Raw genomic sequence first — 23,130 nt, forward strand, 5'->3', positions numbered from 1 at the left:
GGCAAAAGCAAACAGAAAGTTACTCTATTAAGCAGTAAATTATCCCTCCAACGCCTCTTCGTTGAGGAGGGTTAGCGGATGGCTCCAGGCAGAGCGAGCAGGGCAGAGCGCGTGTGTATGCACTGCACGGATGTGGAACGATCGCTACATCTGGGGACCCCGAGCCCCCGGTCCCACGCTGCATGAACAATAGTGCTTCCATGTGCGAGGCGCCTCGCAAGCACCTCCTCGCGTGTGGTTTATTCAAACCAGCTTGCGCCGTGCCGCACGGCTCCCAGGCTGCTGGTGTGTCCAGCCGCGCTGGGAACAAGCATTTCCCCAGCTGCGTCTGGGCTGCTCGGCGCGAATGTTTTCCTTGTGGGCTAGAAGTGGTTTCGGGAAGCCGGGGTGCGGGGCTCGTCCCCCTCCCGCAGTCAGCGGGGCCGTCCTCGCGGAGCGATGCTGGCGGTGTTTGCAGGGTGGTGCTGGCGCAGGGTGGTGCTGGCAGCGTTCGCAGGGCAACGCTGGCAGGGTTTGCAGGGCAAGGCTGGCAGCGCTCGCAGGGTGACGCTGGCAGCGCTCGCAGGGCGACGTTGGCAGTGTCTCGGGGGCGATGCTGGCCACGTTCGCAGGGCGACGCTGGTGGTGTCTGCCAGGGAGCTGGGTCTTATCCCTGGAGAGTCACCAGAAGGAGTGCCTCCTCAGCACGTCCCAGCCCTGCCTGACACTGCTGCTAACCAGGCGAGATTTGCTGTGAGCCCAGCGGCCCCCGGCTGCCCGCCCCACTCCATAATAGACCCATCAAGGGCATTGTCGCGCTGCGCAAGCCCAACAGGTGCCGTGGCCGACACGCCGCCCGCTCCAAACAATGCCTCACCCTCCGAAGCCAAGTGACAAAGGCAGCCTGCCCTCCCAGCACCAGCCGGCCGGCTGTGACAGCTGTGGCCGCGGATGGAGGAGAGGTCCCTGGGGAACGCCGGGCAGCCGGAGGTCCCGGCACGTCTCCAGCCGGGTCCTGCAGCCGCTCCCAGGCCGGGCGTGTTTGGGCAGCAGTGCTGGTGGAAAGCTCAAAGTACAGCCCCGGTGCAGACCCTGCTAGTGGTGATGCAGGGAGTTGGAGCAGGCTCTGGGCAGGCACAGAGGCTGCGTTTTACATGCACCAGCGCTCGGTCCTACCCTGAGCAAATCCCGCCTGCTGGAAGAGCCGCCCGGGGGCTGCTGCGTGCATGGGAAGGACGGGAGCGGCGGATCCTGGCTGTCCTGCAGCTCCTGCCCGTGCCCAGCAAGGAGAGGGGCCAGGCGGGTCAGTGGCGTGCCATGGCCCGTCCCGGGTGGATGGAAATGGTGCCCGGGTGCTGCCCTGGGGGGGTTGGCATAAAGCTGGCAGCAGTTTTTGTTTGAAGCTTTGTAGCTGCTTCGCATCTCTTTACACGACAGGTCTGGCGTGTACCCTGGAATCCTTCCCCAGATCTTCCCATGGAAACTCCTCTCCTGCAAAAAAGCTTCTGCTTGATTTTAACCAAACCCAGAGCCCATCAGACGATCCAGATGGTCTCTCTCTCTATCAAGCAGTTTGGCCCAGATCCCGGTGGCAGACGGCAGGACCAGGCCTCCCCTGATAAAGAAAAGTTTGGTTTTTATTTTTCTCCCTGCTCCTCATCCATATTCAGCGGCGCCCTGGGCCTTTCCCAGGCAGCTGTTGCTCTCCGAGGCTAACACCAGCCCATGCAGCGTGCTCAGGAGCCTGCAGCATTGCCTCCCAAATCTTCATCTGGGCCCGTTTCGCAGCGGTGCCACCTCCCTCTCCTCCGCACCAGCCTCAGCTTGTGCCGGGGCTGCTCCCTGCCACACAGGCTGCAGCCAGTGCACCACAGGCTGAGGTTTTTGAAGGGGGGGCTCGGTGCAAAGCCCACCCCCTGCCCCTCAAGGCTTGCTCAGCCCTCGCTGTGCTTGCAGCCCGGGAAGGGGATTGCTTTTGTAACCAGAGCAGCTGCAGAGGGGTTGTCGGTGGCTGTCAGCACAGCTCAGCGGGATGCTCCATGGAGCTGCGTGGCAGGAGGGGGCGAGAAGCTCCGGCAGGAGGAGAGGAGCCAGGGTACCCACAGGATGAAAGACAGAGGTTGGCCTGGGACGGGATTTTCTGAGCCGTGACTGGGCTGGAGCAGGCAGGAGGTGGCCTCGGGGCAGCTGGCTCCCGGCTCTGCCAGGACCACGACCCTGCGGTGAGCGAGCCCAGCAAAATCCCTGGGAATTGCCCTGGGCAAGGGGCTGCAAGAGATGGGAAACAAGATCCCTCGTCCTGCCCTGCCTTCCTGCAGCGTTAGAGGCAAAGGGCAGCCCAGGGAGAGCCGGCACAGCGCCTGCAGGGACACAATGTCCCCTTCTGGGGACACTGCCCGGCGGCATGGCCCGTGGGGCAACAGGGAATTTGGGAGGGAAGGAGCGGGAGCTTTGGGGAGCACAGAGCTATTAGGAAATAGCCTTCACGCCCAGAAATTCAGCTGAGGTCTTTGGCACGCTGACCCAGGCCCCTGCGGGTGCTCTGAGGTGCCATTGCCACCAGGGTCCCCGCCGAAGCCGTGCCAGCGCGGGGTCAGCTCCCAGCCCCTGGGAAGCTGCTCATCTTCCTCGCTGTCAGGGCTGCTGTGTAGCAACAGGGAACAAACCCCTTTCATGCGTCCCAGCCGCTGCTTCCTCCCGGGACTGGGGCCAGAGGAAGGAGATGTCACGAAAATGCAGACAGATGATGGGAGCCGGCATTTGGGACGGGGAAGGGCTGCTGATCCGCGCCAAGGCGCGCAGCCCTGCGTGTGCGAGGGGGTCCTTGCTGCAGGGGGACCCCGAGCAGGCACCTCTCTGGCTCTCTGGTTAAGGAATAGTGTAGCACCGTATTGTTTAAGAGGTGCTCCTGGCCCCAGGACCTGCTGCCAGCCCTGCAAACACCCTGCTGGCCAGGGGAAGGGGTGCGTGGTGGGGTGTCCGTGCTCACACACCTCGTCTCCTGCTGCTGGAGCAACCTGATAGCTCCCACATCCCTTCCTTTGATGGGTTTCCTCTCCGAGAAGGAAATCTGCAGCGGTTGCTCCAGCAGCCAGGGCTCTGTGGGCATCTCGGAAAGCTTTGCTGTCTCCCTTCACGACTCAGCTCTTGGAGTCGTGGGGTTATGGAAGCGTTTCGGGTGCCACTAATAAAGCAGGTGTCTGGCCCTCCTGGTTGCACTCTCCTTCTTTTCATTTGTAGACCTCAGAGAAGAAAATGGACGGCACCAGAGCGAACGCACTGCTCTCGTTTCTGAGATATCAACAGCCTGGGGCCAAGCTCACAAGATTTCTTGGGTTTGCTTATGTTTTGCCTTGAAACAGGTACATTTTGCCTCTTCGTTCTTAGAGGATCAGCCACAGCAACATTTACGCTACTTTATTTCCTGAGCTGCTCCCTTGGGATGGGAAAGGAGACGGAGAACGGTGCTCGGAGCGCACGGGGGGACGCGGAGGATGCCCCCAGCCCCTGCCAGCCCCCGGGATCTTCCACCCCCAGCCGGGACCGGAGCCCCCCTCTCCCCTCGGGGCGCAGAGCCCCGACGGCTCCGTGCCCGGGGGCCGGGCTGGGGACCGGGGTGGGGGGGCTCCGGGAGAGGCGGGGGCTGCTGCGGGGGGGGGGGGGGGGGGCGGGCAGGGCGGCGGGGAAGGAGGAGCCAGCGCGGAGGCTGTGCCTGGCTGCGGGATGGGGCGGCAGTGAGGAGCGCCGCCGACGGGGCTCTCGCCCCGCAGCCGAGCCGAGCCGAGCCGAGCCGCGCCGCGCTCCCCCCCCCCCGGTGATGCTGAGCGGCCCCGCCGCCTAGCGCCGCTGCCCGCTGCCATGGCGGCGGCCCCGACCCCCGGGGGGGCGGCGGGGGTCCCGGCGGGGCTGCGGGTCGCCGCCTGGCTCCTGGCTTGCGCCGCGCTGTGCCGGGGCCCCCCCGCCGCCGCCTGCCCGCCGCTGTGCGCCTGCAGCGGCACCACGGTGGACTGCCACGGCACGGCCCTGCGAGCCGTGCCCAAGAGCGTCCCCCGAGGCACCGAGCGCCTGTGAGTAGCCGCGGGGCTCCGGCGGCCTTTGTCCGGGGGCGGGGGGGCCGTGCCCGGGGGTGCCCGGAGCCCGTCGGGGATGTAGGTGCGGGAGCCCGGCGAGCGGCCCTGGGGAGGTTTTGGCGGTGTTTGGGGGCGTCTGGGGAGGGCTTGTGCAAATGGCCGGGGGGCTCGGGTGCGGGAGCCCGTCGGGGGGTGCGTCCTGCTCGCGTGCGCGCGGGGGTCCGGCCGGGGGGCGCGGGCAGCGTCCCGCCGTGGGGTGCGCCCCGTCGAGGTGGGGAGCGGGGTATTTGTGCAGCCCCCCCGTCCGTGGGAGGGATGCGCGAGGGGTCCAGAGCGTGAGAGAGCCCCCGTGTGCCGGTTCTGGGGGGCAGAGCTGTGCGGGGGGGGGGCTGCTGCAGGGGGCATTTGCACTGGCGGTCATGGGTGCGAGGGACCTGGGGCAGCACGCGAGGAGCTGTGCGCCCACACGCAGGTGTGGGGCTGTCCCCGCGGGGCACCCACGCAGCTGGAGGGGCTGCCTGTGGGCGCCTCCCACCCCCAGCCTGTAGCCGTGCTGGGCACCCCTTTGTCCCTGGGAAACCTGCCTGGAAATGCTGCGTGTGGTACCAGGGGTCAGGTCCCGTCCCCCCAGCCTCCCCTGGGGACCCCACAGTGTGACCAGCCTCCAGCCCCGTGCCACCATCTCCCCGCTCATCAGACCCTCCGGGGTGGTCTCTGGGTTTCTAGGCTGGACCCCCATGGGGAGAACTTTCCTCCCGTGGGGCACAGACATGGTCCAGCTGTATAGGTTCTTGGTGTGCAGGTGTCCCCACTACGAGCAGAACAGCAGAGCTGTCCCCAGCCTCTCCCCTCTGCTCAGGGGCAGTGGGTGCATCGTCCCAGGGGCTGCTCTGGAGCCTGCTGGCACTGTGCCTGCCGTGGGATGTATCCTGGGCACACGGTGCTCCTCCTGCCCCTGTGCCGTGCCTCACCTGGTTACTGGGGTGTGAATGTGCCCTTTGCTTGCGGCTGGGGACAGCAGACAGGGACAGCAGGCAGCCTGGCAGGGTGGCAGCTGCCTGGGCTGCACCCAGCGTGCCGCGCTGGGAGCTCTGCGGGGCACCGCTTTCATGGAGTTTTATCTTCTCCCGCCATAATTATCCTCCTCCAAGTGATTACTGCGCACAACAACAACCAGGCGGCTGCGGGCTGCTGGTTTGTGAGCTCTGGGGCCGTGGCACCCTCCCCTGCATGCCCAGAGCTGGGGGAAAGTCTGCGCAGCAGCCCTTTCTGCCCCTCGGGGAGCGCCGTGTGCCCCGCAGCAGCTGCTCCGGGTGCAGGGTGCTGGGGGGGGTGGGCAGCGAGCCCCCGCCTCAGCATCGCTCAGACGAGCCGGTGGTCCTGCTGCTGGAGGGGACAGACCCCTGGGGGTCTTCACTGGTGCCCCGCGGGGCATTTCTCCCCTCCGGCAGCTGATCCCGCTCGCTGTCTGCCGCTCTGCCTCGCCTGCCCCGCTCCTGCGTGCCCGTCCCCCCCGGGTTCCCTGCACGTTCACGCAGCTGCTGCTGCAGGATCTGCCGGCGGGGCTGAGGCAGACGTGCTGCTCCCTCGTGGGTGTTGTCTGCTGGATAACTACTTCCAGCTTTGTTGCACGCCCTCGCAGGTGCTGGAGGGTGCCTGCGCGCAGCAGGTCCCATCCCCAAGCAGCGCATTCATGCTGGAACAGCTCGTAAGCGAGTTCAGGTTCCCCGTAAGGAGGCTGCAACCAAGTTTTCACTGCTTAACAGAGCAGGGGCAGCTAGCAGCTGCAGGGAAGCCTGCAGCACGGACCGGGCATGGCTCTCGCTGTCCCCGAGGGCTGGCTTGTTTTGGGAAACCAGCGGTCCTTCCCCCGTGCCCTCGCTGCCTGGCTCTTTCCCAGCCCCGGGATGTGCGGCGGGAGCGGTGCCAACCTGGCAAGGGGCAGCGGTGTCTCTGCTGCCGTGCTGCCTGCCTGTTGCACAGCTGCAGCCTTACGCAGTGTTTGGAGGCACCAGGCTTTCTCCCGGCCTCCTGCGGTGCCCCCCCAGCTGGATGAGACCCGGCGGGGACGGTGCAGCACCTGTAGACGCTGCTCTATGGGCTGGGGCAGCAGTGCCTGGTGATGAGGTCCGAGCCTTTGAAACACACCCTTTTCGTTTGAAGAACAGGGATTATTTGCCTCGCAGAGTCACTGGTCTGATTGTGTTTCCTGGAAGCACTGAGCACTTGGCACATGCCAGCACGCCCTGCCCAGGGGATGCGACCGTGGGCTCCGGTGTAGCTGGTACCCCTGGGGTAAGGTGGCCAGCTCCTGTCCCAGGCAAACCTCTCCCAGGTTTTGCAGCTCTGCAGTTTGGGAGGATCACACACCAGAGAGAAACTGTCAAAGGTCTTTTCTAGTGAGACAGGGAGGTGGGGACGGCTCCCCAAGGTGATGTGCCCTCCTAGCAGTGCTCCAGAGGAGGGTCGGGGTGAGGCTTTCCTGCACTGGGGCAGCCAAGCGGTGCCCACACCCCCAGGCTCACCTGGAGCAGGCGCTGAGCAGAGAGGCTTGTGCTGCAGCAAGGGGAGAGGCAGCAAAATCTCTGGGAGCTCTGCACAGTGCCTGTGCCTCTGGCAAGCAGGATAGAGCGGCTCCTGGGGGCATGGTGGGCAGGACGGGTGATAATCCTCCAGGCTGCTTTGTCCCTGGGAACCCCACCTGAAAATGCTGCGTGTGGCAGCAGGGATCAGGTCCCGTCCCCCCAGTCTCCCCTGGGAGCTATCTGCCCCTGGGAGCCCCTCGAATCTCAGCTGCAGGGGCAGAGCCGTGGGAGAAGGGCACGGTTCCCTTCCCTGCCTGCTCGCTTGCTTTTCTTTCTTCCTTTGAAAGCGCCTCTGAAGAGCAGACTCCCCTGTCGGGGAGCTGGGTAATTCTCCCCGTGCCAGCAGGATCAGTGCAAATTCACCGCCGTCAAATGGCTGCTTCCAGCGCGGCTATTTGCTAATGGGGCCTGAATGGAGCCTGATTGCCTTGCACTTGCTTCTGCTTCTGAAGTTTTCAGCTGACAGCTGAGAATTGCCCCGCTCACCCCTCTCACCACCTCCCTGTGTGCTGGGGGGCTCCGGCTGTTGGGGGGCTCCGGCAGCACCAGCGCCCCATTGCTGCGCCCCCTTGGATGCCCCTCGGAGCCTGCCGTGGGGCTCCTGGCTGGCTTGCTCCCCCAGCTCAGGACCTGCCCGTACTGAAACGGGCCCCATCTAGAAGTGCACCCCCCGACTAGTCCCCCCCCGCTGCAACTGGGGGGGGTTTTGCATCCAGGTCGCTGGCAAAGAGAAAGGGAGCTGAGCTCCAGCCTTCGGGAACGGGCGCGCGCTGCCAGGGTGGCTGCGGTTGCGAGGCTGGTGCGCTGCGTGCCCATCTGCTGCCGAAATTACAGCAGCGAGCTCTTGTTTGGAGAGCGCTTAATTCATGCACGCGCCTCTCCCCTAGCTGCCTGAGCAAAATGTCTTGCGGCAGCCGGGCTGGTGCATGGCAGCAGCGCTCGTGTGTTCGGCACCAGCCCTTGCTCTACATCTCTTTGGGGTGCTTTGGGACCGCTCCTCCTTAGGAAACATGTTTTGGGGCCAACCCCTCCATCCCCGAGGTGCCGGCTGAGGTTTCGGTGTTCCTCTGAGCGCACAGGGGGCTGGCTGCAGGTGTGGGGGAGCAGGCAGGCTGCAGAGCCCCGGGGCAGGATGCGGGATCGATTTCCAGCCGGGGCAGTGCTGCGATGACCCCGCAGCCCTCACCCTGCCCGGATGGCCGGGGTGGCACAAGGTGGGTGCGGGCTCACCGCGGGAGGCAGCCCAGCCTGCCCAGCCCAGCGCGGTGGCTTCCTTGGGAGCCTTCCCGGACAGAGGAAATTTGCAATTCTATTCCAATTTCTCCCTTCAGCTACGTCCAAGGCAGATGCTGTCTATATATCGCCATGGTAACGCTGCGTTCTCGCTCTCCATGGAATTGCATGCTGGAAAAATATTAGTTTAAAAAACTATGTCGTGTTTGTATTGACTGGGGCTGAGGCTGATAGCGGAGGATCTATTGTCCCCTGGTTGGGAAAAGTCACCGGTAACAGGCAATAAAGCCCGTCGGATTGGCCTCTGGTGACCACTTCTCACCCCGCACAGCAATTGCTTCCCTATAAACCCTTCCGCGGCTCTGTTTTATTGCATCCTTTAAAACAGATATTTTTGCCTTCAATGTGCTGCCACTTTGCTCCTCCGGGGCGACGCATTGTGCTGCCGGCGACTCCTCTGCGCCGGGGCAGGAGCGAGGAGGGAAGCTGCTCCTGGCTCCAAGCCTCGCTCCCTGGCGTGCACTTGCAAATGCCTCGGCTGCGCCCCGGTGCGCTGGGCACCGCGGCGGGGTGGCCATGCGGCACAGCACCCTGCGTACACCCCGCACCCCCTCTAGCTGGCTCGTTGTGGCACCTGCATTTGCCCTGAGTTTCACGCTCCCCACTTCATTGTTTCCTTCCTTTCCTAATGAATCCTCAGCCGGCAGCAGCGCGGGGCAGCCAGCACCGTGTAAAATGGAAGGACTGAGGATGCTCGAGAGACCCCGCGGGGAGCACGGCGGAGCAGAGGGGATCCGTGGTGCCACCGAGGTGGCGCAGGCGGGGGCAGGGTGTCCCACAGGGGGAAAGGCAGACGAGTCTGCCACCCCGTGCTGAGGGGGGCTTTGTCTGTGGTGGGGCTTCCTCCGGTTTGCTCTCCAGGAGAGGTGAGGTGGGCGAAGGAAGCGCCTGCCTTTGTCTTAACATCCACGTCCTTCATGGTTCCCTGCCCGCTCCGGTGGTGCTTACCGCCGCGTCCACAAGCCTCTTTATGTTCACTGCTACCTAAATAACCTTCCATGGAACCCAAAAGAAAACAAACATTTCTCTACGTGTTGTCTGAAGGGCTATAAAAGCAGCTGTGCATTAGCAGTGGCCCCGTCCCGTGGGACACCAGCCCCACGTTCCCGCTCTGCCGCTGGCCCCGGTGCCAGCTCCCGCAGCTGGTGGCCGTCCCCGCGCAGGAGGCGGCGGTGGCAGGAGCCGAGGTTTTCCTGCCTGTAGCACAAGGCCACAATTTAGCAGCGTGGGCAGGGAGCTGGTTAGGTGACAAGGTGGTTATTAGGTCTGCGGCACGGGTGAGGTGACCTCGGTGGCGTCGGTGCAGGGCGCAGGGCTGGTCCCTCCGGGTCCGTCTCGGGGCTCCAGCCTCGGAAGCTTTGCTGGGTTTCTGCTTTCCTGGTGTGCATTTTGGATGCACTTGCCACTCAAAATAGCAGAGGCGAGTGTCCTATGGGGGAGAGAAGCTGCTAGGAGGAGGAAGAACAGAAAAAAGGGAAGATTAATTTTTCAAGCGATGCAGCCGAGGAGCAGCCCTCGGCACTGCGAGTGGGAGAGATGCGAGCTCCCAGCCCCGGCGGGGGGAGCCCACCGAGTGGGGAGCTGGGGGGAGCGGGGAGGCACCAGGCAGTGCCCCCCTGCCCCGGATAGTTCGTGGTGAGAGGAAGCCCCAGCTCCAGCATGGGATGCTCCAGGAGACCTGGAGGCTGGGGCTGAGCGGGCACTGGGGTCGCCATCCCAAAACCCAGGGTTGGGGCGCGCATGTCCTGGTGCCCCCGCTGTGAGCCGCTCCAGGAGGGGTGAGCAGAGGCTTTGCTGAGGATCGGGCTGGATTGGACCTTGCTCTGCCAAATGGAGAATGACGGCTCGTCTGAAGGTGACACACCACGATGCTGTGCGAGGGGAAAGCGCTGCCTGACTGCTGGCGGCTAATGGCTGTAGCATGAAAACCCCGGAGAGAACTTAGGAAGAACAGAAAGCCTTCCCGTTACACAGCGCCCGTGGCACAATCAATGCTGTTTGTAGCACTTAAAAATTTATCGTGATGCTAACCTGCTTTAGTACCTCATAAAGGCTTACAGAGTGTCCTGTGCTCTGGGGGCCAGCGCCGCGCTCGGGCTTGGTTTCCCCTCCAGCAGAGGGTGGTTACCCTGCGAGGAGCCCAGAGAGCACACAGCTGCTCCTGGCGCTCCCCTTTTTGGACACATCGCCCTGCAGGCACCTAGGAGGGTGTTTGTGCTGGGGTGTGCTGCATCCCCCGAGGGGCTTGGGTGGGTGAACCCCGTGGGCACCTCCTTGTAGGGGTAGTTCAAGGCAAGGGTGGGAAGGAAAAGGGGGAGAAGGTGCTGAGCCCCTTGTGCTGCTGTGTCAGTGCGGGTGCCCAGCGCCTCTCCCCGAACAGAGGCGGCAGCATCCAGGATCCCCTCCTGCACCTTGCAGGGATGGGGTTACCCCGAACCCCTCGGGCTCTAGATGTGGTGAGCTCCCCTCCGTGCTGGCACCGGGGGGACCGGCTCTCCCGGGGCTGCGAAGTGCTGGGACTCTGTTGCATTCAAGCAGCTGAGTGAAACCTGGAGAAGACTTGAAAAATGCAGTAAAGGTATAGGGATGAAAGGTTGCAGCTGCTCTGTGCCCCAGTGCCGAGCACGGGGGTCAGTCTGGGGTCTGCTCCTCTTCGGCGTTTCCATTAGCAGGACCATGATGGAAGGGGAGCTGCTTATGACATTTGCAGATGACACCAGGCTGGGAGAGACACGTGAGCTGGGGGACGTTTGGTTTCCAAGTGGGCTCAGGGAACAGGAGGAATGGTCTGGCCAAAAGGATGCAGGAGCCTGGGGGCTGGAGGGAGGTGTCCGGTGGGAGGCAGCAGCCAGCAGCAGGGATGAGGGCTGGACCACGACCCAGCAGGTCCTACCCTGGCAAAATAGAGAGGATGGAGGGCTGCACGTGCCAGGGGATTGCTGGGGCTGGAAGAGGGGAGCTGCATGGGCACGGGAGCAGCGTGGTGGCCACGGATGGGGTCCACCTGCAGCGAGAGCGGGTCAGGGTTTGGGAATGGTCCTCATGGCAGGAGAGGTGAGATGCTGGAACAGGCGCTGGGGAGCGTGGGTTGCCGAATGAGCCCTGGAGGTGTCTGGCAGGATTGATGGAGGGCTGCAGCGGTCCTGCTGTGGGGTGTGTGACCTTGCAGCCTTCATCTCCCAGCTTCCCTGATCATCACCCAGCAGTGCTGCCTCCACCTGGGGCCGGGGCTCTGTGGTGAGGGACACGGAGCTGCTGGGAAGGAGCCGTGCCCCTGAGGGTGCCCCGAGCCAAGGGCAGGCACCGCAGGGCGATGGGGACCGCGGAGAGAGGGATGCACGGCCCCGACGGAGCGAGTGGCAGGGCGCAGGGACAGTGGGGACCTCAGGCTGTCCTGGGAGCACCACAATTTAGTTCTCTGCCTCGGTGGGGGAGCAAGGCTCAGCAGACGAGTGCAAGGGCGGGAGCTGTGTGTGTGCCAAAAAGCTGCTGCTTTGTAACAGAGCACAAACAGGCTGCGCTGCCCCCGAAGCGTTCCCCTCCCCTGCTCCTGATAAATCAGCGCCCAGGGAAATACCGCTCATGCTGGCTGTGTTTAATAAATTACCCCGCAGCATTTGCACTCGGCAAGTTTGTTACAGAGTTGGTGTAGCTCCCACCCCGGAGAGGGAAAAGACACATTCCCGGGAGTGGAATGAGCCGTCCAGAGATAGGAACCGAATTTCAGCCCAGACCATGCAAATGCGGTGCAACGAAGCCCACTGCAGCATCCAGACATCACCCCAGCTGCAGGGGGATGAGCATGCCCTACATCTGGGCTTTAGAATTACAGCCCAGAAACCCTTCCAGGCGGGTCCCCAGCCACACCAGCCCTCGGCGAGGCCCTGCTGCATGGGGCAGGGCAGGGGTTTTCTTCGCTGGGAAGGGCTCGGCGGCAGCAGCTGAGCTGCAGGGAGCCGGGGTCTGTGCACAGCAGACCGTGATTTATCTCCATGAGGAGCCGAGGGGGATTTGGAGGGGAAAAAAAAAAATGGCCTGAAGTTAAATAGCAGGGTTGCCTCGGCATCCTTACAAATAAGCTGTACCTGCTGTTCGTTCCCATCTCGGCTGCGGGGGCCATCATTCACCCGAACAAAGGCAAGGGGAGATGCCGAGAGCAGTTGTCAGGGAGCGCGCAGGGCAAGCCCCCGAGGAAGCAGGGCTGTGCAGGGGTCCTGGGACACTGTCCCCTTGGGGACAGCCACCAGCCCTGGCCCTGCATCACCCCAGGGTGCTCGGGGGCACACCGGGAGGCTGCTGCGGCTGGGTGGGCAGCAGCATGCTGTGTCCCTGCTTGTGCTGGAAAGTCTTTGGGTTCAGGAGGCTTTATCCTGGGAGAGAGGGCAGGTGCTGGTTTTGGCACGAGGAGGGGCCTGTCCATGGCTGTTGGATATTTCTGCGTGTCTGTGCTCTGCTTTGCCTGTGCCCTGCCTCTCTGGCCGTTGCTCCTGCCGTGGAGTGCCGGTGCTGGGAGTCATCCCTGGGCTTTGCAGGCTGGGCAGCATTCGTATCAAAGCTCTCTGCTGTGCTCTGTCTGCAGTACCAGAGATGTCCCAGCTCCCACGTACACACCGCAGCCTATGGTATTACATACATCTAAAAGAAGGTGATGTGAGGTCCTGCTGGGAAACTGTCCTCTCCAGGAGCTAGTGCTGTCACCTCTGCTTGGCCTCTGATGCGGCCCTGGGGACCTCCCCGAGGCCATCTGCTTCGGCACGGACCTTTTAGGACATTTGGGGAAAATCACACTCAAAGCAGGGGTTCCTCCCTTCCCTCAGCTGGCCCCAAGGATGGGATCCATGGGGAAATGTGCACCCAGACACAGGCACAGAGCAGTCCCTGGAGATGGCAGACCCCCGACGTGCATCCCCAGCCCTGCTGGAGCCCGGTGCCGTGCGGCGCAGGCAGGGTGAGCCGGGGGGGCTGCGGAGCCCGAGCGTGGGTCTCGGTTTAATCGCCGGGGCTGGGGAGCCTCTATTCATTCCCCACTTGCATTCATCTGTGTCCTAGTAACGTGCCCCCCCCAGCTCCCTCCCGACGCAGGCACACACACGGCTGGATAATGGCAGGAGCCCGGCAATCTCAGCCGCTGAATAGCTGTGTAATTATGGGGCTATAACGGCGAGCTGGAACTCATTAGCCATTATCAGCCGCTTCAGAGGGACAATGGCAGCACCCCGGGGTGCGCGGCTGCGCAGGCTGTACCGGGCGGCCCTACACGCTGCTCGACGCCTCTGGGGCCATCTCGACACTGACCCCATACCCTCGTATGGCCACGGAGGCAGGCTTCGGCTCAGGATGGATGCAGTGGGCTTTGGGATGGCGGGGCGCACCGTGTCCCAGTGCTGAGCAGACCCTGGGCAGGGCAGCAGCTGTGGAGGGAGCAGGATTTTCCTTATTTCCCCCAAGAGGTGGGACATAGGGACCAACCTGGCTCGCAGAAGGGTTGCAGAAGCCCTTGAAGTGTGCTCATCCTACGGACACGTGCTTCAGAGGCGTGAGGTGGCTGAGCACCAAACTGGTGGTGATGCATGTGGGTGACCTGCAGCTGTGTGCTCGGAGGCATCCTGCTTCTCCAGGGACCAGTTGTCGGCTTTCTTATTGCCCTTGCCCTCTCTAAGAGGCTCAATGAGTTCAGCATGTGCCCGCCAGACGTTTGCTGCATTTCCCCACAGGGTGATGTGCGTCTGGGCAGGCAGGGATGCGCGGGGATGGGCAGGTTGGGGAGCAGGGCAATCCCTTGCTGCTCTGTGGTCCCTGAGCGAAGCCAGCTTGCGCACTGAGGGCACAGAAATGCAGTGGCCACTGCTGTCCTTTGGGCTATGCCTTTCTGGGGACTGTGGTGCCGCAGTGCCCGGCTGGTTCCCAAGCACTTTCCCCCTGACCTCCGCCTCTTCTCTCCCCAGGGAGCTCAACGGCAACAACATCACACGCATCCACAAGAACGACTTCTCCGGGCTGAAGCAGCTCCGTGTCCTGTGAGTCCCCAGCGAGCGGCACGCTCAGCGTGCGGCCCCTCCGGGGGGCTAAGGATGGTGCTGAGCCCTTTGGTGGGCACCTGCTGGTGGGGCTGGTGGGCATCCATGTTGGGATGGAGCATATGGTGGGGAGAAAGATCTTGGGTAGGGTTGGGTTGGTTTGGGTAGGGTTGGGTTGGGTTGGGTAGGGTTGGGTTGGGTTGGGTTGGGTTGGGTTGGAGACCACTCTTCCAAAAGCCAACCCCTTCTCCCTGTGTCCCTCTCCGCAGGCAGCTGATGGAAAACCAGATCAGCATGGTGGAGCGCGGGGCGTTCGATGACATGAAGGAGCTGGAGCGGCTGTGAGTGGTGGGCGTGCAGGCGGGTGGGTGGCACGGGGTGGCAGTTCTGCTCCCTGCGGGCACTTTTTGCCTTAACCCATAGCCCATTGGTGCTGTGTGACTTCAAACAGCATCACTCCTGCACAGCAGCATGGGAAGCAAGCCTATTGCTGTTCCTACAGATCTCAAAGCCCTTTCTGATGCTCCAGAGGTGAGGGGCAGGTTAAACACAAATCACTACCATTGTTATCAGCTGTGTCCTGTGGGTGAGCCAGGGAGTCGTGAGCTACAGTTCAGTACTCAATAAAAAAGCTCAGCAGCTTAAAACCCCCGAGCTGCTCGAGCAAATATTAGGAGCCGAGTGAGCAGCAGGTTAACAGCGCAGTTAAGCAGCAATCAGCAGCTAACAGCTTGGAGTCCTGTCTGCATATAATTGCAATATTGTGAGTAAATCTATTAATGCCCAGTTGGCTCCCATCACCTGGAAGCGGGTGTGCCGGAGCGAGCCAAAGCTGTGCCTGGGGTGGGGTTCCAGCTCTCCTCCCCAGCCCGTGACCCTTTCCTCCTTCCCCGCAGACGGCTGAACCGCAACCAGCTGCACGCCCTGCCCGAGCTCCTCTTCCAGCACAACCAGGCTCTGTCGCGGCTGTGAGTACCTCCCAGGTCCCCTACCCGGCCGTGTGTGGGGCTGCTGGGGGACTGGAGGGGCAGGGGTGTCCCTTGGGGGGCTCAGGGGGTTGTGTTGATGTTTAACGATGTCCTGTAAGTGCTGGTGGTTTGGGCTGGGTGCTCTGCACCACGTGGAGAGGATGCTTGCACCATGCAGGAGCAGGGCATTTGTGGCCAGGACGCGAGGTCTGTACGTGTGGCATCCTCCATCTCCACTTCTTAGCTGTGAATTGAGGACATTAGGTCCCCACTGAGGCAGGAGCGGGTAAAATAACCGAATGGGCCAGCATGCTGCCAGGATAGGCATGGCAGTGCCTGGGGCATGCTCTGGCTGAGCTGCTCTGCCCCAGGGCGATGCTGCGGGTGCCAGGAGTCGGTCGCGGCGTTTAATGAAGGGTTAAACCGCCGTGTGGGTTGCCAGCGTGGGATGTGTGAAATGGTGGACGGGTGCCAGCGATGGGCCTAGGTAATGGCAGCTGATAGCACAGGCGTTCAATTAATTATCAAATGGCATTTGTTGAGCTCAGCTGTGCCGTAGTGTGGCGCCAGCAAAGGCCCATCCTCCTCCAGCCGCCCGTTGCGCAACAAAAACACAGTGGAGAGAGTTATTTTACAAACAGTCATGTTTCCCTTTTCATCTTCCCTAGATTTTAGCACTGGGCTCTTTCAAAAAGCAAAGCCCAGCGGCTCGTCAGGGAGGTGGGGAGGTGCCCCTCACACCCCTCCGTGCGGGTGGGCGCACGCCAACCCCGCCTGTTGCTCCGCTGTCGCTTCCCACCCCTTGGTCTGGTGGTGTCAAACCTCTTCTGTCCCACCTTAGAGCTGTGTTCCGGCCTTCTCTGCTGGCACAGCACCTGTATATGGCTTTTGATTATTTTTTTTGCGATCTGAGACAGGGCGAGCGGGCTTGGGTCTTGCAGCCCCTCAGCAATAGGTGGTGCCGGTCCCTGGGAGCATCAGGTGCTGCGCTTGGGGGACCATCAGGGACCTGCTGCTGACTCTCCTTGTGGCTCCCTGCTCCTGAGGTTCCCCAGGACAGTTTGGGGGGATGGCAGGGAAGGGGGTACCAGTGCAGACCTTGTCTAGACGCCCCGTCACGCTGGCTTAGCAGGAGGTGAGATCTGAAACCGTGCTGGTGCGGCGGTGCGGGAGGTCACAAGGACACTCTTAAATTGCTGCAAAGCCGGCTCGGGCTACAGGGATATGAGTCAGTGGGGAACAGGTTTAAGCTAAATTGAAATCAGCTCTGCTCGAGCTGAAATCGGAGCCTCTCCACCAGGCTTCGTGCTTATTTAACTGCTGAAAGGGATCTGGGGTGGCCAGTGCCCCCTTCTTGCCCCAGAGTCTGGCTGGGACACCGTGAGGGATGGGACGGGAATTGAGAGCTCTTACAGGGTGCTGTCCCCAGACCATTCCAAGCACCTGGTGCCAGTGCCAGCTTCCCAGTGCCCTGCCCACCACATCCAGCCCCGGCGTGCATCTCCAGCTCTGGGGCTGCTGGGGCTCCCAGGTCCGGCAGGCGGGCGACAGCTCAAGCAGACAGGGGTGGGTGCGGGACCCAGAGGGGTCTGCTCGGGTGGGTGCCTGGGCGCTGGCCTGGGTGCTGCAGCATCCTCCAGCCTTCCTCTCGCTGAATCTTCAGCAGCACCTTGGTTATGTAGCAGCAGAAGTTAGGGCAAATCTGTTGAATGTGCGGTGGGTGGCAGCCATGCGATGGTCTTGCACTCACAGAGATCTCTCACGGGCATGCAGAGGAGGACCTTGGCTCGGGTCAGGATGCAGAGAGGCCTTTTCCGCCTCCTGGGTCCAAGTGTCAAAACCTAATCCACTCCGGTGGTGCTTTGTGGTCTCCAGGCCCTGCGCGAGCTGCAATTAGTTACTCAGATTCAGGCTGTAAAGAGCATTTGTGCATCAGGATAATGGAACGGGCTGGAGGTAAACCTGATCCGCCGGGGCGCAAATAAGCTGGGGAATGGCAGGAGAGGGCCAGTGGAAAACGAGCCTCAAATGAGGCCGTGGGGGAGGTGAGATGCCTGGAGAGGAATGTTTTCTCTTGCTACTTGGGAATATTGGGCTGACGCCTGCCCAGAGTCTGTCTCGGCCAGGGATGGCTGCAGTAAATGCAGCCAGAGCTGGTGCCCCCTCCTTGGGGGAAGGATAGCACCTGGGGCTGCTGCTGCCACAGCCTGTGGGCTCAGAAATTGCCTGAAAATTGGCGATTTCAGTGCACACTGAGTTCCCTTCCTGCCATTCAGTTTGCCATTGGGATGGACCTGCCACTCCGTCCCCATTCGGATATGTAAGGGCTGATTTTGGGGCTGGATCCTGCCCCGGCTGCCCTGGGGCTGAGCGTGGGGGCAGGAGACAGCGAAGGGGCTGAGCCAGACCCACAGCGGGATGGCAAGGGGGGGCTGCACGGCCTGCCTTGTTGATACCCGCCGTAACGAGCGGGTAACTCATTAAGCAGCGCCGGTGGCTGGAAATGGCGCTGATCTGAGGCTTTGCCGGAGCGCGCGTGACCCAGGCGACCCCATCTCAAACTGGGTTTAATTAAACTGTCAGCGCCGGACGGAAGAACAAAGCGTGGCGGGCCCGGGGGGGGCGCGGCCGCCCCCGCGGCGGGCTGGGGAAGGGCACGTCTCCTGTGAAGTGGTGAGCTGATAAAAAATGCATCTCGCCTTGCACCGGGGGGGAATCGGCCAGGCACGAAGGTGACCTCTGCTATTGCGCTGCTCCCTGCGGCCGTGCGCATCTCCGCTCAGCCCCGCTCGCTCCTGCCCTTCTCCCGAGCTGGTGGGAGCTGTTTTTCCCTTGGGAAAAGCCAAGCCCTTGGGTTTCTCCCTGCTCCCTTCAAATCTTCCCCCTGAATCTCTATTTAAGCCCCTTTGGGGGTGCTGGGCGAGGAGAGAGGAGCCTGGGGTGGCCGAGGCAGCAGGGTGAGAACGGAGACGCTGCGGGTGCATCGTCAGGGAGGCAAAGACGTGGGCTGTGGAAATGTGCTGCCAGCAGCCAGGACGGCTATAAATAACGAGTTTCCTCCCGGGGAAGCCGAGCTGGCGCAAGGGAGGAGAGGAGCGGCGCTCAGCGCGGGCAGCTCTGAGCATTTCGGATGCTGGCCACGGCTCGTCGGACCCCTGCCAGCAAAAACGGTGGAGGAGCTGGTGCTGCGTCCGTGCTCGCCGCCAAGGCCGGGGGGGAAGAAAGGGCTGGCGGTCCTGCTCCCTGTCCGTCTGTCAGGGCAGCAGCCAGCCTCCACGGGGCTCCTTGGAAGCGGCGTTAACATCTCAATCAGCACCGGTGGCTTTCCGAGACAGAGCCGGGGACACAGGGGATGCTGTGGGAGCTGGGGGCGCCTGCTCCTAGCAAGGTGTTCCTCTGGTGGCCAGAGCCTGCAGAAAGCAGCGATGCTGTCCCTTTGCTCCTATCTGGGAGCTGGGAGGGATAGCAGGGGTGAGCCAGCCCTCCCTGCACCGGGGGTGTTTGAAGCTCTGGGCGATGGGGGAGCCTTGACCTGAGCCCCCAGCACTGCCGTGTGGTGCTCAGGTACAGGGGTCTGCATTACAGCGAGCTCTGGGGCAGGTTCCTCGCTGCCACTCCCGCATCTGGCCCAAAAGCAGCCCCATTGCCTCTATAAAGGCAGGCAGAAGAGAAAAAAAAAATCGAGTGGTGTTAAATAACTCGAGAAAATGCAAATGACATCCTTCAGAAGGAGAGGACCACAAGGACGCGGGAGGAAGCTGTGAGCTGCATAGTAGCAAAACAGGGTGACAAGTGAAAAAGGAGCTGTCGGGGGAAGGAATAACAAAGCAGGCCCGGCTCAGATGGGGCTGGCTGCGCGTGGGAGGTGTTGCCTGCGAGACTGTGCCAGTGACCGCTCCTCGCAGTGCTGCTCGGGGAAAGCCCCGGGTGGGAGCAGGGGAGATGGAGAAACATTGGGCGGGATGGAGAAACGCCGGGCGGGATAGGAATGCGGGCTAGGGGATCGCTGGGTGGGTGGATGAGCGGTCCTGTGCCTTGGTGCTGGTGCCAAGCGTGTGCATGGGCAGGTCAGGGTGCACGGGGGGGTGCTCTTCCCCCGGCACAGCACCCCAAGGATGTTTCCTTCGTGCCTGCTGTGCCCTGGCTTGCTGGCAATCCTGCCGAGGCGGTGGGCTGGCTCTGGCTGCGTGCCAGCTCTCCCGTGCCAGACACCCGCCCTGTCTTCCCACACCGCTCCTGCTGGGGCTTTGGCTGAGGCTCGGTGCCTCCAGTGAGGTTTTGTGCTCCACGCCTCGTTCTGCAGCCGGGAGCTCGGTGTGCGCCTGGGAACCGCTGCGTGGGAAGGGGACCACGGGCACGGCGCGGTGTTCGCGTCGGCACCCCACGCGCGTGGTGCTTTGCGCACAGATGTGTACGCGCTGCTTCCCGGCATCTCTGCCCTGCATCCCCTCTGGGGTCCCGCAGCAGCTCACCCCCTCCATCCCCAACGCCTGGATGTGAAGCCCCTGCCGGGAGCATCCCCCTCCCCTCGGGCACAGCGTCCCCGCTGTCACCGTGCCCAAGTTGTCCCCGCGACTCCGGGTGCCGGACCCCCTCGCGCTCCCCGACAAAGACCCTTCTGTCGGGGACGGAGCAAGGCAGCGCGGGGCTGGGGGGGCCGGGCTGGGACACGTCCCCCCGAATACCAATCAGGAGGGGGGGGCTGCAGGGTCTGTGCGAGGCGAGACCCCCCCCCCAGCTGGGGCGGGGGGATCGGGGAGGGGGAAGAGAGGCCCCGCCGCAGCCCCCGGGAACAAAGAGTCAGTGTGGCTCGTGACAGCTCTAAGGAAACGCGGGGAAACAAATGCACCACTAATAGGTGGGGAGGCGACCGCGCAGGAGACGCTGCCAGGCGGGCGGCCAGGGGGCTGCGGCTGCAGCCGGGCATTTCCCCAGCGATTCCCACCCTTGCCACGCTCGTCCCTCTCCTACCTGCCTCTGGGATCCCCCTCCAGCCACCGCTGTGTGGGACACCTGCCCCGTGCACCCTCAGCCCTGCTTTGGGTGCACGGCTTGGATTTGACTTTGCTAAGTTATTAAGGCAAAGGGGTCAGGACCGAAGCGAGGTGCTGTTTCCAGCCGCTGCCCCCTCTACGTGCCATTGTCCCATGCAGAGCATCGCTGCCCACCTCCCTGCATTTGCAGCCTGCATTGAAACACAACTCAAAATTCAAGGGCTGATCTTCCTAATGCTGGGCAGTGGTGCTAATTGCATGGGACAATGACATATTCGAACCCGTCCATCCTAGCTTAGCACCCATATGCCCCATCTGCCCCCCCCAACCACTTTTGTTCCTCTGAAAGAGTTAAAAAAGCACTCGAAGAAGTGCTCCCTTTGTCCGTATATTTTGATAGCAGAATAAAAGCATTTCCTTCCTCCTGTTTTTACGGCTCGCTTAGGAGAAAGGTTCAAAGTAATTTCAAAGAATCGTGAGCAGACTTATCCTCCGGTAATTTGATTTCCAGGACATGAGGGAAAGAAGTCTGAGGTGGTGATTTTAAAGCAAATTGTAGCTCGGTACCCCCGCACACGTATCCCCCAGACGTGGCAATGTGCAGAGCTGGCTAATTAACCCGCGGTTCCCTTGGGTGGCATTTCCCAGCACGGAGGGGTCTGGGGGCACTGCCGAGGGGAAGCTGGGGATACGCTGGGGGGGTCCCGGCACGGGGTTGGAGAGCCCCTTTCCCGGTGTGTTGGAGGGGCTTTAGGGAGGTGGGGGCTCATCTCCCAGATCCTCGTCTTTGTTAATTTAATTATCATCCCAGGCTTATCCCCACTTAACCAGCGAGACACAGACGCCTGGGGTTGGGACCCCCACTGCCCCATAGCAGCCTGGGGATTACAGGGTCTTACCCGCAGCCTCCCCCCCTCTCCATGGTTTTTGCACCCGCCCCCCCCTTTGCCCCCTGAGGCTCTGGTCCCCGTTTGTACTTCCCTTCAGGACAGGAAAAGCTGGATTAATTTTTACTGCTCCCGAGGGAGCTGTCTGTAACCGAAGACATCTCACTGTTTGTTGTCTGTAAACGGGGCGGCAGGACACAGCGGGGGGGGGGGGGGGTCGCAGTGGGTTCCTTGCCCCCCCTTCTCCCCGTCTCGCTGTCCCTCTGGTGGGAGAAGGAGTTTGGGGCAGAGCTGCTCGGGGAGCAAAGGAGTTGCTCCAGGAGGTGCTGGTGAGGTGAGTTTGGCCGTCCTCCAAGTGTTTGGGAAACGATGGTTTCAGGATCCTATGGAGGATGAGCAGAGAATTAAATTAAACTTTGATGGAAAGCACAGGAAACGCTCCTTCCAGCCCCAAAATACCCCCTCACCTCCAAGCTGGGAGGGGACTCTCCATCCCCAGACCCCTCCCACACTGATCTGGGACCCAGGAGTCCTGGCCCCGCACCCCCAGAGCCCTCCCATCCCTGTGGGGACTGCGGCACGGCGCTCAAAGGGGCTTTTGTCCTGCTCCAAGCCCCACAGGTGGGTGGGCGCTTCCCCCCCCCCCCCCCCCCCCCCCCCCGCCATCCAAATCCTGGGCTTGGGATGCTTTTTCCCAGGGGCCACCGTGATGCGATGCGGGCTTGCGGGGTCGCCCAGGCAACGGGGGCCTGGGGATGCATTTTTTGGGGCTGGACCCATTGAAGGACCCTACTGGGGGATTTGCTAGAGGGGCTCGTGGTCCCCACTAGCCGCAGACCGGCACGGACCCAGCAAAACGCGCGGCCGCGCGTTTTGCTGGGTCCGTGCCGGTCTGCGGCAGTGGCTATTAAAGCAGGAGAGCAATTACCACCAGCACTATTAATTACTAATCAGCGTGGTGGGGATGGAACCGGGGCAGTGCAGCGCGGCACCGTGCATACAGAGGCATTTTCCTTCTCCGGGCGCTCCGGCTCACTCGCTCTCTTCCCCGTGGGCGCAGCGTGTGGCTCATTCCTGCATCCCCACGATTTCACAGCATCCCCGCAGCCGGGTGTTAATGAGATTAGAGCCCAGCTTTAAGATGTCTCTCTCCATCTTTCGCCATCCAATTACGCAGCCCGCATGGTATCTGATTGCCTGCGAGAGGGGAGGAACCGTGGCTGGCTGGGACAGGAGGATGCAGCTGGTCTTTCTGGGTATCAGCCCCGCCGTGCCGAGTGGTTTTCTTTCTTTTCTTTCTTTCATTTTTTTTTTTTTCTCCCCCCTTGGCTTTGAGCTGCTTCGTTTGGCTTTTTCATCGCTTCGCGACGTGGCGGCTGGGCAGAATTTGTTTAAATTAACTGCTTGAATGGCAGCGTTTGTGTGTGTTGGTGGGGGGGAGCTCAGACAGCACCAGAATGGATGAGGGGGATTAAAGGTGCCTAATGGCTTCCAGATGGGCATCCCGGACTGGGAAACAGCCTCACAACCCCAACCCCAGCTGGGGGCGAGGCGGCCGGGGCTGGGAGCCGCGATGCTGCGGCAAGCGGCTGCTCTGAGCTAGTGCCTGCAGGGACAGGGTCCCCTGGGCTGCCGGCTGCCTCTCGGTGCCCGGGGCCAGCCTGCGGACACGCCAGGAGCCTTTTAGAGGTCACAAGGCTCCGGGCACGCCGGGCTGGGGATAAACACAGCGTGCGAGTCCGGCCTTTGGAGGTGCCTTGGCTCTGTGGTGAGCTGACAGTGCAAACACAGCCCACCACAGCAGCACCACCGGAGCAGAAGTTTCTTCTTGGTCGTAACACGAGGAACGATGATATTTAGTCCTTTGCACCCCCACCTGGGCTCTGGGGGTACCTTGGAGCTCCGTCACCCCGGTTCTGACGCCGGGATGCGAAGCACGTCGGTCACAAAAGAGATCAGGTGTGCGCCGGCAAAGGGCAGCGCTAAGTGGGCCGCTGGGGAGCGGTGTCACCGGTGGGGACCCCCAGGGCCATGGGCAGGGTCATTGCTCCTGAGTTTTATTTGTGGCTGAGAGCAGTGACACAATCTGCAAGCCTCCTGGCTGCTGGGGATATCTCCCGTGCCGTAGGACGGCTAACAGCAGGATTTAAACTTCTTAGGGGAGTGGTCCACAGAAGAGCCCCTCGGGGCTAAGGGGAAGGAGCCCCAAGGGGTACTTTCTGCCGACACGCCGTCTGCCCCCCATCCTGGCCCGGGCTTGGTCCCCCGCCTCTCGTTTCCTTCTACAAATATTGAGAGAAGAAATAGCGCGGCCGCGAGGGGACGTTCCCGCGTCCC

At 62.3% G+C, this 23,130-nt stretch overlaps 1 protein-coding gene across 1 annotated transcript in view; it reads left to right on the forward strand.

Annotated features, from left to right (window-relative positions):
* Nucleotides 1-3,732: 3,732 nt before the first annotated feature.
* SLIT1 (slit guidance ligand 1) overlaps nt 3,733-23,130 on the forward strand; it is a 43,945-nt gene continuing 24,547 nt past the window's right edge. Inside the window, exons 1-4 of the mRNA XM_040564078.1 lie at nt 3,733-4,046; nt 13,873-13,944; nt 14,214-14,285; nt 14,841-14,912. Of these exons, the coding sequence (XP_040420012.1) occupies nt 3,838-4,046; nt 13,873-13,944; nt 14,214-14,285; nt 14,841-14,912 (425 nt within the window). The 5' untranslated portion in view covers nt 3,733-3,837. The remainder of the gene's footprint in view (nt 4,047-13,872; nt 13,945-14,213; nt 14,286-14,840; nt 14,913-23,130) is intronic.

This window comes from Cygnus olor, chromosome 7 (assembly GCF_009769625.2).
Source record: "Cygnus olor isolate bCygOlo1 chromosome 7, bCygOlo1.pri.v2, whole genome shotgun sequence".
NCBI lineage: Eukaryota > Metazoa > Chordata > Aves > Anseriformes > Anatidae > Cygnus > Cygnus olor.